A 16,353-nucleotide genomic window follows, 5' to 3' on the forward strand; every position below is an offset into this window, starting at 1 on the left:
CCGCCAGTCCGGTTCCTTAGGTGCTTAGGTATAGCAAGCAGCAACTCTGCCGTACTGTGTACCGGGATGTCTCCACCTCGTTGACCACACGTCGTTGAGCCTCGACTCTAGCAACCCAATTGGTGATGAGGATCTACAGCAACAGCAGTATCTTGAAGAGAAGAGGCAATTGGCAATGTTGACTGCACCCTTCAAATGGCAGTAATACTGAAGCGTGTGTTTCCGGCAGCAGTGGTGTCAATGTTGCGATATCCCACAATGTGGGGGCGTGTCTAGAAGAGAGCGCGGCTTGCGGCGTGCCTTCCATGGTGGACGGAGCATCTTGGAACATGACACTAGGAGCAACGGTACGTACCGCCTGGCACTTGGCACCATGGACCCATGAAAGACACCAAATGTGAGCTTCATGTCCTTGACCAGGGGGCCCCGCTAAACCCCTTGTCCCAAATAATAATTTAGCCCCTCCATCACAGTTGCGGTGCGGGAAAGGAAGCAGGAAGTAACAACGCAGCAGCAAGTGGCAGCAGCAGCACCACCGGTCACCACCATCATTTCCTGCCGGCCACCTAGCAGGAACAGCCAGTCAGTCAGTACCTGCCTCCCTCAGCAAGAAAGCAGGTACACACACACACCTCTTGCGTCCAGTCGAATTCGGTGCCTGAGAGAAGTCCAGTGTGTGTGTGTGCATGTGTGTGTCCCCTTTTTCTCTGGAACCGGTCGAAACCAGAAACCCATATCTACAGCAACAGCCACGGCTACCACCTCCCGCGCGACTTTTTCTCCTCCTCCTTCCTTTCTTTGCTGCCAATCCTCAACCTCGCTTTCTCTTCCCCCTCGGTGCATCACTTGCTCCTTGATCTTGCAATCCTTCTCTTGTTGCCAGATCATCTCCAACAAGAGCCGCTCTCTTTCTGTTGCTGCATCATCAACACCTTCTACACACATCCCCCACCATGGCTGACATGTGAGTTATTCTCCTCCACCCCTTCCCGTCCGCCCCAATGTCTTTTGCCTGCCCATTGCGCCCATTCCAGACGCTCAAATTTCTGAAGAATCGCGACTGACTGTGCTTTCCCCTCATTTAGCAACGTTGACGTCTTGGTTATCGGTGCTGGCCCGACCGGTCTCGGTGCTGCGAAGCGTCTGAACCAGATTGTGCGTCTTCACCGCCAAATTGCCACTACCCCCGGCACACCCATTGTTCCAATGCTAACCTCGACTGCAGAATGGCCCCTCATGGCTGCTTGTTGACTCCGCCGAGAAGGCCGGTGGTCTTGCTGGCACTGATACCACCCCCGAGGGTTTCGTGAGTGCTTCCTTCTTTGCCACGCTTCCCAGCAGCATAAAATGCTTGGGATTCGGTTGTCGTTTTTGCCAGAATATTTTCTAACCAGCCTCCAATGAACAGCTCTACGATGTTGGTGGCCACGTCATCTTCTCCCACTACAAGTACTTCGACGACTGCATCGAGGAGGCGCTCCCCAAGGAGGATGACTGGTTCACGCACGAGCGTGTCTCCTACGTCCGCTACAAGGGCATCTGGGTTCCCTACCCCTTCCAGAACAACATCTCTATCCTGCCCAAGGAGGACCAGGTCAAGTGCATGAACGGTCTCATTGACGCCGCTCTCGAGTGCCGTGTCGCCGACAAGAAGCCCAAGGACTTCGATGAGTGGATTCTCCGCAACTGCGGTGAGGGTGTCGCCGACATCTTTATGCGTCCCTACAACTACAAGGTCTGGGCTGTTCCCACGACCAAGGTAAGCCTACTTTCCCCTGCGAGAACCCCCCTCCACAGACTAGATCTGCTTACTAACGGCAATCGCTACAGATGCAATGCGCATGGCTCGGAGAGCGTGTCGCTGCTCCCAACCTGAAGCTCGTCACCGAGAACGTCGTCATGAACAAGGTTGCCGGTAACTGGGGCCCCAACGCCACCTTCAAGTTCCCCGCCCGTGACGGTACCGGTGGCATCTGGATCGCCGTTGCCAACACCCTCCCCAAGGAGAAGACCCGCTACGGCGAGAAGGGCACCGTCGAGAAGGTTGACGCCGAGAAGAAGATTGTCACCCTCAAGGACGGCACCAAGGTCCAGTACGGCAAGCTCGTCTCCACCATGAACGTCGACCAGCTCGTCGAGCGCATGGGCAACCAGGAGCTCGTCAGCCTGTCCAAGGGTCTGTTCTACTCCTCCACTCACGTTATCGGTGTCGGTATCCGTGGCGCTCGCCCCGACCGCATTGGTGACAAGTGCTGGCTGTACTTCCCCGAGGACAACTGCCCCTTCTACCGCGCCACCATCTTTTCCAACTACTCCCCCTACAACCAGCCCGAGGACAGCGTCAAGCTGCCCACGCTGTACCTGGCCAATGGCGAGAAGGCCTCTACCGAGGCCAAGGAGGGTCCTTACTGGTCCATTATGCTCGAGGTCTCCGAGTCTTCCATGAAGCCCGTCGAGCAGGAAAAGCTCCTCCAGCAGTGCATCCAGGGTCTCATCAACACCGAGATGATCAAGCCCGAGGACGAGATCGTCTCCACATACCACCGCCGCTTCAACCACGGCTACCCCACTCCCTCGCTCGAGAGAGAGGGAGTCCTCAAGGACCTCCTTCCCAAGCTCCTCGACCAGGGCATCTACTCTCGTGGCCGCTTCGGTTCCTGGAGATACGAGGTCGGCAACCAGGACCACTCTTTCATGCTGGGTGTCGAGGCCGCCGACAACATTGTCAACGGCGCCGTCGAGCTCACGCTCAACTACCCCGACTTCGTCAACAGCCGTAAGAACGAGGAGCGTCGCCTTGCTGCGTCATTCGCCTTCGGCTCCCAAGCCAACGGCATTCCCTCGCACAGCAAGTAAGCTTGCCATGTGTTGGCGGAAGCTGTTAGAAAAGGAGGCAAATAATTGCATTGATTTTCAAGTATTGTTGCTATAAAGCAATAGAAAGAAGCATGAGCATGACCAATGGAAGGAGGCAAGCCCAGGAAAAAAGGGAGCTGCTTTTGGCTAAGCATAAAGAGAATACCTGGGAGTTTTTACGATGTTGAATTGGGGTGGGGGGGGGGGGGGATATCATCCGGTGCGCCATACCCACGATGTTGATGTTGAAAGTCGTGCGCAGCTGTAGGCGTGGGGGGCCGACTCGCCCTCGAAAAGGAATACCTACATAGAGTATAGATGTGTTTGGCTTCTACAATCTCACACCATTCGAGCATTTGATTGTTTACTTTGTAATTTTGATGCCGTCTCCCGTATACTCAATGGCCGGAGGTGCTTCCGGATAGCTGCGACCCTTGCGCAGGAAGCTGTAGCGTCCGCATTCCGGTCGAACTAGCGTCTATCTGAAAAAAGTCACGATCCAGTGAGCCGTTGAGTTTGGCACCCCTGTCTTTGGCGTCTGACATGTCCTTGTTTGCTTGTTTTCCCGTTTTTTCTCCCCTACCCTCATGGATATAGAGTTAGTCAGCGTATCTGCGGCCTGCGAGGCTCAACTCGTTAAAACCAAGGAATTGGGACCACCTGGCACCATCACGACCTCGGATAGTTGATACGAGATTTTGTGTGTTATTGTCTCCGTGAATACGACCCTGATTCCTGATACTGCCTCTGGAGTTGAACAGAAACTGGTTCAGGAACCTATAGTCCCAGGCTGCTATCACCGGCTTTGCAACAGGGACTTGCTAAGTTACCGGTTGGTCCCTTTGTTCTTAGTAATGTCCCCAGACCCCGCGCGTAAGAGAATTTGGTTCAATATCAGACGGAAAAGGCACACTGTAAACATCACCGCCTCATGCCTTTTCTTTTGTTTTCTCGCACTCCTTCTCTCGAAATGCGCGTCAGCTTACTAGTGGCAGCCACAAAACAGAAAAAAATCTCAGGGTCCGAGTGAGGTAGCACCATAGCACAGACTAGTGGGCAGTGTGCGCCAATGACATCATTCTTTCTTTATTGTCTTTTGGCTTAACTTGTCGCCCTGAACTCTGACTGTGTGCGAGTGTGCCACGACTCAGGTATCTGCAAGAAATCTTGAAAAGATGAGACGGGCTGGCTTCAACGATTCGGTGAGTTGATGCTAGTCTCAATACTAGAATTTTTCAGGCTTCGAGATTTTTCTCTGGTGAGAGCTGAAATCTGGGACTAGAAGACTTGGGGGAGGAGCAGGGGTTGGGTAATGCGAATGAGTCGCGACGGCTCTGTCAGTCCCACGGATGCGGTGGGGAGGAGGGCTTTTATTTTATTTCCTTGGAGAAGAGACGGCGTCTTTTTTAAATCCTGGTATGATGGGAAACGGCTGGAGGTTTGGATCATATTGAACTTGTGACCCTTTGCCTTACAGTACCTTGGGTGGAACCAAGGCAACACAGAACCTACCTACCTCAGATGGGCGGTAATTACCTATGTCGCTGCTCCAACAACCACACATGAAGATGTTTGCGGTTGAGTATGTAAACGGTAACGTACAGCTGCAGCGGAAGTCCGGCGGGTTATCGGGCGTGCAAAAAAGATCAGCAAAGGCCTGGGTGTTAAGACGGAACAGTAAGGTAATTAGCGGTCAACGGTGCAAGGGAAAACAGGACGGGAACCGGGAGTTGGGATCGTTTGAATCGCTAGAGGAGGGGGGGGGCAAAGCCGGTGGTGCTAAAGTAATGGGTTCCATCATGGCGCGGCGGACCTAGCGACAAGGAGAAAGGGCGACGGGTGGAAGTAGCGGAAACGGGCTGGGACAGACACAAAAGAAAGAGGGAACAAAGGCTCCGGCAGTTCAGTATGAAGGATCTGTACGGATAGGTAGTTTGAAGGTTTTCTGTACGTATTCCATGTCTCCCATCAACTTCTAAGTTCTGGCAAAAAGTCCGTCGGAGCTTGGTGAAAAGTGAGGCTCGCTGGAGTTTGGAGAGACGACGAGCATGAGGGACCATCGGCTGATGGGGCATGGACATTGACATTGAGGGATTGAGCAAAAGATGCTCTGTGTCACCCCAGCTAGCCCTGTTTATCGTTGTGAATGTGGATGGCTGAGAGCTCTGATGATCGACATTTGTATCTGCGAGCTCGGCCAAACAGACTGTACGCACATGTACGGACAGCACAGCGTAGCGTTACTGGGTTTTTTTTGTTCCTGCCAATCATTGCCTACGGTGGATGTTTACCCCTTTCTTCTACTGTTTCTTTGCCATGTCTGATGTTTTCGAGCTACCTATGCCTGCCGAGTACGCCATTCATGATTCCATTCACGTTGATCTGCACGATTTCCATTGGAGATAGGAGCGAGTGATGATGGGCTGGGCACGTTTTTTTGCCCAAGGGCCTAGAGCCCCCAAATAAGTGGACAGCTTCTCTCTTCCTCCACTGCTGTGACCAGGGGTTAGATTGGCATGCGTTTTCCTTCTCCTCGTCTTGGTGATTTGTTTCTTTCATATCCCCGAATTTCAGCGCAGACATGTCCGCTGCGGAGTCCTGTTCCCTAGGGCATCGAATATCGTATCAGGGTCTACTGTGAACTCCGTGTAGAGGAAAGGAGAACCTGAGAGGAGGAGAAAGGAGCTACCTAGAGGAGCGAAAGGGACGAGACAAGGAAAAGACGCCGAGATGTCACTGGCGTGGGTCCCGTTTTTGTTTAACAGAGATACCAATGTTTGCATGTTTGACGAGGGGAGTTTGGGGAGGCGTTTGATACTGGACCGCTGCCCCATTCCCTATTTGGCCTCTGACTTACTAAGGCACATGCGTATCGGTCCTCGACTGTTATCTTCTCTCCGGATGCCATAATGCGAGGTGCTCTGTGTTCAACTGCGACTTTCAAGTCCAAGGTATTTTCTGCTTCCTTGGAATAATTTCAAGAGACAACTGAAAGGTTACAGTGCCCGGAGTTGGTCTGGTTTGGTTCAAGTTTTCCAGGGCAGGTGCATATGGAACTTGAAAGCTGGAGAGAGATACGTCCCATTGCGGATACTAAAGATACCTCAGGTCCTTAGCAGCCAACCTAAGGTAAGAAGGAAGGAAGGAAGGTACTGGGAACTTGGGTGCTTCACTGCTGGGGAAGGCGTGGTGGGCTTGGTCCCTGGCGCTTGGAAGGTGCCCTTTGCTCCTCTTAAAAACCATTACGTACTCCACTCCTCAAGGGTGTTGCTGCTTCAGAAGTTCAGCCTGCCCTTGCCAGTGCCCGCGCTGTCCAGACTCCAGTGCCGCGCACCTTAAGCAATCCACGGCTGCCCTGTCGCCGGATGCCACCATCGCCCAACGTCTCCGTGCAGAGTGCATCCTGCCCCATCTTGAACCTAAGTGGTCAGCAAGGCGGCCAAGCAAAGGTCCTTAGGTACAAGGTGAATGAGAGAGGTTCAAACGGCACCGCCAACGTCTGGTTTGTCCTCCTCCGACAGCTGCCCACTCGCTCACCCGTCCGTCGCCTGACGACGCCCTCCAAACGCATACTAAGTTCTTCTTCGTCTCACTCAGTTCCCAGACTGTTTGCAAGATTGCGTTGCCGTTGCCTTTCGCCGTATTCATAGCGACGAGGCCAACCCACCCCTCGTCCACTTGATCCGATTGCGCGCGCGCATACCCGGCCGATGCGAGAGACCTCTTGCATGCACGGAAACATCAACACCAACCGCAGTGTATCCCTCCGGTCTACGAACCACCGCCGTACAGCTTACGCCTCGAGCTTCTCATGGAAATATGACATGGATAGTAGTCTCTAGCTGACAATTACGACCCCATCTACGTCAACTTTGACTCTCGCGACGACATCATCGCCGACTGCGAAACAAAGGCCGACGCCGATACTAAAGGAACTGCGCGCCCACCCAAAATCCCACTCACCCCCACCATCGACAACTGCACTCGGCCTCCAAGCTCCGGCTTGCGCCTAATGACCGGCCTCAATGATGGACGGCACTGCCATCGTGTCGGACGACCACTTCGACCCTCCCTCGCGCCTTTTTGAGCGCCTTCGCCAGATCGCCGGCTATACCTGGGACGAGTCTCGGCTTCCCTTCCACACATCTTACGACATCTGGTGAGTCCCGCCCCCACCCCCATTGACTTCTGGTGTTGCTCGCCGAGCACCAGCAATAATTTCTGTCGCCTTCTCCCCATCTCCTCGAATGCTGTAATGTCTAACGTGTGCGAATAGGCACGTTTGTGGTACCAGATTCGTATCTCCATACCAGCCCTCCTCCTCTTCATCCTTACCCGCCTCGAGTCCCGGCTCCATCGCGAGACTACAGTCCGGCCGACCATCGCCCTCCGAACATGCGAGCTCCTCCAGCCTTCACTCAGGCCTTCCCAGCGATGCGAGCAGCGACTTTTCGGCGACCTCGCCGCCCGCGATCCCCGCCGGTGCCGCAGAGATATCATACGTAGAAGAGCCGGTGGTGGCTCGCGTCTCCTACCATGTGCTCCGTGAGGAGAGAGCCTTCCATATAGCTAAGAACCTATTTGCCACGGCTGATCCTCAAGGGCTGCACATTGTTAAGCCACTCGACCTCATTCGTCTCGCCCCTCACCCCGGCGATCGGGGTTCCATTGTGGTCGCAATCTATCAGCATCCCGGTCAGAACTACCTCTTTGATCTGATGGACATGGGGCCAGCCTTCTATACGGCTAGGAAGGTTGACGACCGGTACGAGGCGTATCGCAAACAGAATCTGCATTTGAAGCCTCCCATAGACCTACAATACTTCCTCGACTTTGCCATTGGCGCAAGTCAGTGTCTGGAAATCCTCCACTATGGGCAGGTGATTACGCATGGAGAGATCAGGCCGGACGCCTTCCACTTCAATATCGAGACGAATTCGGTCAAGCTCATCAACTTCGGCACGGGGACGAGATCCTTCGAGGGCGGCTTGTCAAGCACCTCATGGTCGAGCTTGTCAAGAGAGTTGGGCGCAAAGAATAAGCTCCTCTATATAAGCCCAGAGCAGACAGGTCGTATGCCGGCAGAACCTGATAGCCGGACCGACATTTACTCTCTTGGCGTCGTGTTCTGGACATTGCTCACACAGCAGCCGGTATTTGATGGCGAGACACCCCTGGACATTGTGCAAGGCGTCCTAGGCCGACGAATCCCCAACGTATCGCAAGTTCGGCTTGACATACCCGACGTTATCGGACGTATCATACAGAAATGCACGGCCAAGACTGTCGCTGATCGATATCACTCGGCCAGCGGCTTGAAGCATGACCTTCTCAAGGTGCAGCAGTTCTTGACCGACGGCGACTGGTTAGCGCTTAAGGAGTGGAAGATTGGCGAAAAGGACATCTCGTCCTTTTTCATTCTACCCAGTATGATGATCGGTCGGCAAAAAGAGAGAGCAGAAGTCATCAGAGTCATTGAACGGGTCGCCAAGAGCCATTCGATGAATCAAAAGTCTACAACAAATAACCGCTTCTCTGATGGTTCGCAGCTCTCGGTTGAGCTCCCTGACTGCGGAGACCTGTCGAGCGAGGGCGCAAGCTCGGCAGAAGGCACAACACGTCGTAGCGGATCCTTCACACATACTACGTCCTCTGATCCTAGGCAGTCAAAGGCTAGTTTTGTTCCGTCCGTCCTATCCGACACCCAGACAATATCGGGCGACACCATCGCCTCGTCTAATTCAGGCCCGTTTGCGAGGATGGCCAGGCCGTGGGAGAGGCAATGGGAAAGACATCAGTCGGTCTCGATCGAAACTCGGAGTCTCATCGATGGTGTAGGTACGCCAACAGACAGCAACCGGTTGAGTGCGGTGGAATCATCGTCCTCGAGCTTGTCACGTCAGCTCGGATCAGCAAAGTTCCGTAGGCGCGGGCACTGCGAGATCGTCCTCGTCGAAGGAGCTGGGGGGTTGGGCAAGAGCTGCCTCTACCAGTCGGTACTCGCTGAAGCTCGGCGAAGGGGCTATTGTGCCACGGCAAAATTCGATACCGCGCGCCGAACTGCTTTTGGACCACTGCTTAAGCTGCTGTCGTCACTCTTCAAACAGGTATTCGGCGAGCGAAATACGGATACACCTTTTCACCAGGCGCTGAAGCAGTACGTTCGTCCTGTGTGGCCAACACTGCACAAGGTTCTTGGGCTACCGGACTTCCTCATTGGCGCCCTTGACAACTCGGTTCCTCGATCAGTGTCCATCACCCAAAGCATAACCCAGACTCGGTCTATCAGGGCAGGGCTCAAGAGGCGCGGCTCATCGCCAGGAAGCTCGCCGGGCCGCCTGAACAAGCCTACCGTTCTCTCTTCACAGGCATCCCAGGACTTCCTGCGAGCTGGCGGAGCAACGAAAACCATGCGCTTGATGAACACCTTCCTTGACGTACTTCGCATGTTCACGTCCCACAAGTTCATTTGCTTTGTGCTGGATGACCTTCACTTTGCGGATGATGAATCCTTGGAGTTGATTACCCAGATCATTGGAGCACGGATGAAGATGGTTGTCATCATAACCTATCGCCCAGAGGAGCTATCACCGGAACAAGTTCAATCTATCATTCAACCCCCTGAGTCCGAAGGCAAGTTGCTTCTACTGTCCAAAGCCGCCATTATATGCTGACCAGAAAGCAGAGTTCCCACGAACCGGAGGTCCCGTAGTGACCCGAATCAAACTTACTCCCCTCTGCGAGGACGACATCATCCAATACGTCGCGACGACCCTGTGCAGACCAAAGGAGGAGGTTCTCCCTCTGGCTTTGGTTATACAGTCCAAAACAGCAGGCAATCCGTTCTACATGCGAGAAATACTGAGTGCCTGTTACCGGAAGAAGTGTATATGGTACGACTACAAAGACAGTAACTGGCACTTCGATCTTGATAGACTCTTCGAGCACTTCAAAAGCGCAAGCGATTACGATATACTCGATACTGGTTTCATCACACGGAGGTTGAGCGAGTTGCCTCCAGCCTCTAGAGCGATACTTGCATGGGCTGCACTCCTTGGGTCTTCATTCTCATTCGAGCTCATTTGCAGACTTCTGAGTGGCGAGTTCCAGTACCAAGACAATGAGGAGGCATCGTGCCAAGGTCCAGGCAACGAACAATATCACCGGACGTACTCTCAGCAAGAGGCAATCAATGGACTGCAAGCCGCGGTCCAGGCCTATATCATCGTCCCGAGCGAGACGGACGATAGATTCCGCTTCGCCCACGACCGGTTCATCCAGGCATCAGCAGCACTGAAGGAATGCAACGCGCGGAAGATGCATTTCGTGATTGCGCAGACGCTTCTGAAGTATTACTCAGTTGACCCCAGAGCCAAGGACAACACCGCCGCGCACATCTGCGAGTCTGTGGACATTATCATGAAGCGTGTCCCTAGACGTCAGATATACCGCAAGGTACTGTACGAGTGCGCACAGTCGGCCGTGGAGAATTGTGCCCGTCCAACCGGCTCAAAGCTCTACAGCACGGCAGTCGCTCTCCTCCAGCCGGATCCATGGAACGACGAACTTGAGGATGTCTCGTATGACGAGACGATGCAGTTGCATTTGCGGGCTGCGGAATGTTACCTGTACATGAGCAACAATGCCGCAGCCAACTCCCTCCTCGAGACAATCTTCCAGTGTGCACGAAACCCTCTCGATAAGGCGCCAGCCTATGTTCTCCAGTCCAGAACACTGGCGCAAAGTGGCAATGCTAGAGGCGCGTTGGCTGCACTGAAAGAATGTCTACAGGCACTTGATGTGCAATTCGATGATGAACCCACCTTTGAGAAATGCGACGATCAGTTCGAGAAGATGTCTGTGAGGATACAGACCATGGACAAGAACGAGCTGATGAACCCGACACCGTCCTCAGACCCCAGTTTGCCGTCTATCGGTGCCGTGTTAGCAGAGACTGTCAGCGCTGCGTGGTGGAGCGATTACTTACGATTTTACCATCTCTCTCTCGTTATGTTGGATCTACATCTCACTCACGGCGCCTTTCCCCAATCAGGGATGGCGTTCCTTCATCTTGGTCTCATCGCGCTGGCCAGATTCAACATGGTGAGTTTTGCAGTTGAGGTGGGCAACGTCTGCATTGAGCTGCTTGACCGATACCGCGATCCCTTCTCGGTGGCTAGGGGTTACATGCTGTACGCCAACTTCCTCGGGCATGTTCAGATTCCGATCGCTGTGGCCTTGACGCACTTGGAGGGCTCGGTCGACTATGCCGCTGCAACGGGGGATCGTATCTCCTCGATCCTGAGCTTTGGACTCGCGGCGCAGCTCAAGTTCTTTGCGAGCGAGAACTGTGCCGATCTGGAGGCTTTCTGCCAGTACGGCTGTGAAGAGATCCCCAACTGGCACCAGGACACGCGGGGCGGCACTCTCCTCATCTCCATCCGGCAAGCTTGTCGAGCTTTGCAGGGCAAAACACGGACCACCGATCCCTACGAGGTCATGACTGATGATCATCATAATTCGGCCAACTACAAGTCATGGCTGAGAGCCAATACACAAAACGGGAACCGGTCGGTTCTTTGGTATGAGAGCATTGAGATAGTTCCGCTCTTCATCTACGGCCACTACGATCGCGCTATTGAGATCGGTGAGATGTGCTACGAGTCCATCCAGAATTTATGGTCAGCTCGCAATAGCAGGCTCGTCATGTTTTTCTACGGACTTGCTCTTGCAGGAAGCATGTGTCGGAGGCTCAACGACCCCCGTCTGGATCCCTACAGCCTAGACGGCGAAACCGAAAGTGTTCTACGCACCCTTCGCGAACTGACCAAGCGGATCAAGGAGTGGGAGGTCTACACTGAAGTGAACTACCTTTCATGGTCCAGGATCCTAGAGGCACAGATCGCAGAATTGATCGGCGATTATGGGGGTGCGGTCAAGCTCTACGAGGAGTCTCTGGACAACGCTGAGGAGCATAATTACATTTTTGAAGCGGCACTAGGCAACACACTGATGGCCGGTACGCTCGTCAGGCGCAAGGCTCGACGGTTGGCTCGCTCTGCTCTTAGGGATGCCATTGCGTTCTACCGACAGTTCGGCGCCGTGGCCGTGGCCGCGCGTCTAGAGGATGAGCACGCCGTGCTTCTTCACAGCCCGACTAGGAATCCCAGGGCGATAGACGCTGCGGTTCAGACCGACTTTGCCGGAGACAGTGGCACCGTCGACTACCGCGCTGTCGATGGTGAAGAAGGACCCGAAGGGATGCAGCAGTCCAACCATACTGCCATCGCCGATATCAAGGGTGATCGGATTGGCGCATGGCGTGGCTCAATGCATGAACACAATGAACCTGGGGCAGGTCTGCCAGCACTCGATATGATCGATTTGCACGCGATCCTGCTCTCATCCCAGGTCATCTCCGGTGTTCTTCGGGTCGACGAGCTCCTCAAGACCATGTGCGATGTTATCCTGCAGACTTGCGGAGGCTCCGCTACGCTAGCCGCCATTGTGGTGCAGGATTCGGACGAGTCTGGATGGTCTCTTGCAGCCAGCGGTGATCCGGAACGGGGAGCGTCAGCCCATATTCCCGGTCTCCCGCTTGCTGGCACCTCACTCGTTGCCGAGAACGTTATCTTATACTGCACACGGTTCCGAGAGGCTGTCTTCATCCCTGACATTATTAGCGACGAGCGCTTCGGTAACGTGAGCGAGGCTTGGCTACAGCGGAATGTCCTTAGCAAGGCCATCATCGCAATCCCCATCTGTCACGGTTCAAAACCGCTCCTCGGAGTACTCTATCTCGAGGGCGAGCCAGGATCTTTCACCGATCGTAATGTGTCCGTTCTCCAGCTACTGGTTAACCAAATTGGCATCAGTTACTCAAATGCCCTGGCTATGAAGGCGGTAGAGAAAGTCTCGGCAGAGAACGTCTCCATGGTTGCGCTGCAGAAGCGCGCCCTTGCAAAGGCACTGGAGGCAGAGACGAAAGCCAAGCACGCTGAAGCTGAAGCCAAGCGTAACGTCAAGCTCGCCGAAGAGGCCGCTAAGGCTAAGTCGATATTCCTTGCCAACGTTTCCCATGAACTGCGAACACCGCTCAACGGTGTTATTGGCAACTCAGAGTTGCTGAAAGACAGCGAGCTAGACAAGGACCAGCAAGAGATGGCGGATAACATCAAGGTGTCGGCAGAGCTGTTGCTGACGGTCATCAACGATATACTCGACTTTTCCAGAATGGAGGCCGACAAGATGAAGCTGTACGTGATCGCTTTCAACCCAGAAGAGATGGTTCGGGAGGTTGTTCGCGCGGTGTCTTACAGCAATCGGCAAAAGACGAAACAGAAGAACGTCAAGATTATACAGGATATTGACCTGCCATCTCTGCTCATTTTTGGAGACCCCATCAGACTTCATCAGGTCTTGGGCAACCTCATCAGCAACAGTTTGAAGTTCACCGAGGACGGTTCAATCACGATTGGTGCTCGGGTGGAATCGGAGACCAACGACAAAGCAACATTGCTCTTCAGAGTGCAGGATACCGGAATCGGTATTCCCCAGCAGCAATTGGTCAAGCTCTTCCAGCCATTCAGCCAGGCAGACACCAGCACAGCACGGAAGTATGGCGGTAGCGGCCTCGGTCTGAGTATTTGCAAGTCTCTGATCGAAACTATGATGAAGGGCAAGATTCAACTCGACAGTCAAGAAGGCGTGGGAACAACGGCATGGTTCAAGGTCACTTTCGACAAGGCCAAGTCCGACGTGTCTGCCGGAGACGCGCAGCAAATGAAATCTCCTCCAGCCGTCGAGCGCTCTGCGTACCTTGAGCGCGGCGAGTCGCCCAATCCGTTCTTAGACCTCACCTCCATCCCCAAGGATCAAATCAGGATTTGCGTCGCAGAGGATAATCCCATCAACCAGAAAATTGCCATTCAGTATGCGCAGCGACTGGGCTACACCACCGTGGATGCTTACGAGAACGGATTGAAGGCAGTGGAGGGCTTGCGGCAAAAGGCTAGAGAAGGCCGACCCTACCATGTGGTCCTCATGGACGTACAGATGCCTGTTCTAGACGGCTACGAGGCGACCAAGATGATCCGGAAGGATTCTATAGACGTTGTACGGAAGATCCTCGTCATTGCCATGACTGCATCGGCTATCCAGGGAGATCGAGAGAAGTGTCTGGCGGCGGGTATGAACGACTACCTTGCGAAGCCGGTGCGCTCGGAGGTGCTGAAGAAGAAGTTGGACACCTATGTCAGCCCTCAAGCATCCGTAAGCGAGTCTCTAGTCGGATTTTCGAGGCTTCAACGCTAACAGCCACCCAGGCCGCCTCATCTCCTGATGCCACCCGCTCTTCTTCTACTTCGCCGGCGTACACAACCACCGACCTCAACGGAGCCGCAGCCAACTTCCATCTTCCAATCAGAGACAATCCGGCATACAGCCGACCGTCGAATAGCACCTCGACACCTAGCCGCGTATCGAGTGACACAAGGTCCACTACGGACCTGGGATCCATTGCCGAAACGCAGTCGCAAGTGCCGTCGCAGAAACGTGCGTCTCGCAAACTGACCAAGACACGCACCAGCAGCGAGTCGTTGCCGGCCGAGAAACCCAGGGCAGTGCTCACCAAGAAAGCGCCGCAGCGCCAGGGCTCGTCGACGGATGAGAATATCAAGCCGGAGAATTTACCATACCACGCAAACCGCAATAGTGTGAGTTCGCAGGGGTCCAGTAGCAGAGACACGATCTTCCCAAGCTAAGGCGACGGAGGCCGCCTCCTCCCCTTTCGATCCACGGGACTGGACGACTAGCTTTGGGTGTCGAGACGGGTGAACGATGCCGTTTGATTAGAAAGGATTATCGGTACATATCAGCTTAGCCAACTGTGGCTGGGGTGAAGGAGGGGAAAATCCATTCAGGGAGGGTGTGAATCCAGCAAACAGTGAAGACGCAGATGGCCAGAGTGGAAGCCGGATTTACTCAAATTCGGCTTCGATTATCTCCTGTGTTGTCTCACATCAACATGGCCCATGGGCACGGCATACGGCCAAAGAAGGGAGGGGACAGAGGCTCGAGCAACCTGCTTCTTCTCCCCAAGCGGGAGGCAAGGCGTCTCCGATATTGATTTATTGTACAGGTGGCAGAAATCGTGTCTGATATTATCGGAAAGGGAAGGAAGGGAGTTGAACGGGCATCTTGCAAGAGTACCAGAGTTCCGGGCCACGTTGGCTTCACACACCATAGCATCACCATGACACGTAGCCTGCCCGTCGAGGGTTTAAGGGAGTTTTAGGAGGCAAAAGGAATCTCACATTTTCATTGCAAATGATCTACGGGTCTATCTCCCGCGCCTTGCACGCTGAGTGGTTGCCTCGTCTTGTCTTGCCAAGAGGTCTGAAGATGAAGCAAGCTTATGTCGTTCCTGAGCACGCCCGTACGTACGGTGATGCAGAGGTAAGCCGATGACGGGGAGCCCTCCTTCACCCTTTACCCCCCCCCCACTCTCACGTTCTCACGCCTCTCTCTCTGTATCTGCATGTACTGTCTCTCATGGGTCATGTTGCAGTCAGCCCAGCCTGTTGTAAGTGGCGCCGTTGACGTGCATGAGATGGTTTGAGACAACGGGAATGTACAGATGGGTCTAGAATTGCAAATCCTCTCTGCTCTCTAGCTCATGTCTGTACGGAGTAGGTACTGCCCCTTCTCTCCTCTCCCCCGCGTGCTCGTCCAACCCAACCGCCGACACCTCATACACCACATACACACCTCCCTTCCCGCCCCCTTTTTTGGAACCTGTACGCTTGCGTTGCGCCCTACCTATTTGCCTTTCACCAACCACCGGCCACACTTGTCTTTGACATGTCTGATATCGGGGACGTTTTTGAAGAGGCGCACGAGGCGTAGGGCAGTGGGATGGAGGTCCGGAAATGCAAATCCCATGCAACGTTCTCTCTCTATCTCTCTATCTCTCTCTCTGTTCCTCATGTACCATCCCTATTCGGGGCCAGCGGGCCCATTCTTGTCTCTCCCGCGATCCTCGATCCTGGATGGAACCTTTGGAAGGGTGTTTGCGCAAGAGGAGGAAAGGCAGAACGTTTTGTATCGGTTGATTTGCATTTAAGCGTCTAAGACATACTTTTGTGAACCCGTCTTTCTCTCCGCTCATTATTTCTTTTTCTCCCCTTTCTCACTCATAGGCACGAGTACCTATCCATCCGTAGACACTTTCTCTTTTCTGTCTGCGAGCTCCTTTCCCTTTTCGGCCCCCAAAGTCCTTACTTACCTTTTCTTGGGATGCCTTGAGATGGGGCCCTCTACAAGCTAGGTATGACTATGAGGTTTCGGGTTCCTCCATCGCGCGCCTTGGCATCAGAGACAGAGAGACACAGTCACGCAGTTACACAGAGCTTTTCACCTGGACGTCGAAGACAAGGCGATATTGGAAGGGGGGAGGGGGAGGTAAAGCTAAAAAGCCTTGTGCCCGCTTCGCTCGCT

General features: G+C 54.0%; 2 protein-coding genes across 2 annotated transcripts; both read left to right on the plus strand.

The window, feature by feature from the left end:
- Positions 1-521: 521 nt before the first annotated feature.
- BDP81DRAFT_369305 (UDP-galactopyranose mutase) lies at positions 522-3,051 on the plus strand. Its single transcript, XM_060586586.1, has 5 exons — positions 522-964; positions 1,086-1,155; positions 1,226-1,306; positions 1,409-1,759; positions 1,831-3,051. Exons 1-5 carry the CDS (start codon positions 954-956, stop codon positions 2,854-2,856), a joined length of 1,539 nt encoding a protein of 512 aa, XP_060448161.1. The 5' UTR covers positions 522-953; the 3' UTR covers positions 2,857-3,051.
- Positions 3,052-6,710: 3,659 nt separating this feature from the next.
- Positions 6,711-14,736, plus strand: BDP81DRAFT_179406 (hsp90-like protein). The gene is made up of 4 exons (XM_060582257.1): positions 6,711-7,015; positions 7,133-9,489; positions 9,542-14,127; positions 14,181-14,736. Exons 1-4 carry the CDS (start codon positions 6,882-6,884, stop codon positions 14,616-14,618), a joined length of 7,515 nt encoding a protein of 2,504 aa, XP_060448162.1. The 5' UTR covers positions 6,711-6,881; the 3' UTR covers positions 14,619-14,736.
- Positions 14,737-16,353: the final 1,617 nt, after the last annotated feature.

The sequence above is a fragment of the Colletotrichum phormii genome, assembly GCF_030913505.1.
Source record: "Colletotrichum phormii strain CBS 102054 chromosome Unknown BDP81scaffold_5, whole genome shotgun sequence".
NCBI lineage: Eukaryota > Fungi > Ascomycota > Sordariomycetes > Glomerellales > Glomerellaceae > Colletotrichum > Colletotrichum phormii.

Excerpts from the sequence above, each read along its gene's own strand:
- BDP81DRAFT_179406 (XM_060582257.1), top strand. The coding sequence starts at position 6,882 with ATGATGGACGGCACTGCCATCGTGTCGGACGACCACTTCGACCCTCCC. Across the intron at positions 7,016-7,132 it reads CACACATCTTACGACATCTG|GCACGTTTGTGGTACCAGAT; the intron begins GTGAGTCCCGCC and ends GTGTGCGAATAG. Across the intron at positions 9,490-9,541 it reads TCAACCCCCTGAGTCCGAAG|AGTTCCCACGAACCGGAGGT; the intron begins GCAAGTTGCTTC and ends ACCAGAAAGCAG.
- BDP81DRAFT_369305 (XM_060586586.1), top strand. Across the intron at positions 1,307-1,408 it reads ATACCACCCCCGAGGGTTTC|CTCTACGATGTTGGTGGCCA; the intron begins GTGAGTGCTTCC and ends TCCAATGAACAG. Across the intron at positions 1,760-1,830 it reads GGGCTGTTCCCACGACCAAG|ATGCAATGCGCATGGCTCGG; the intron begins GTAAGCCTACTT and ends CAATCGCTACAG.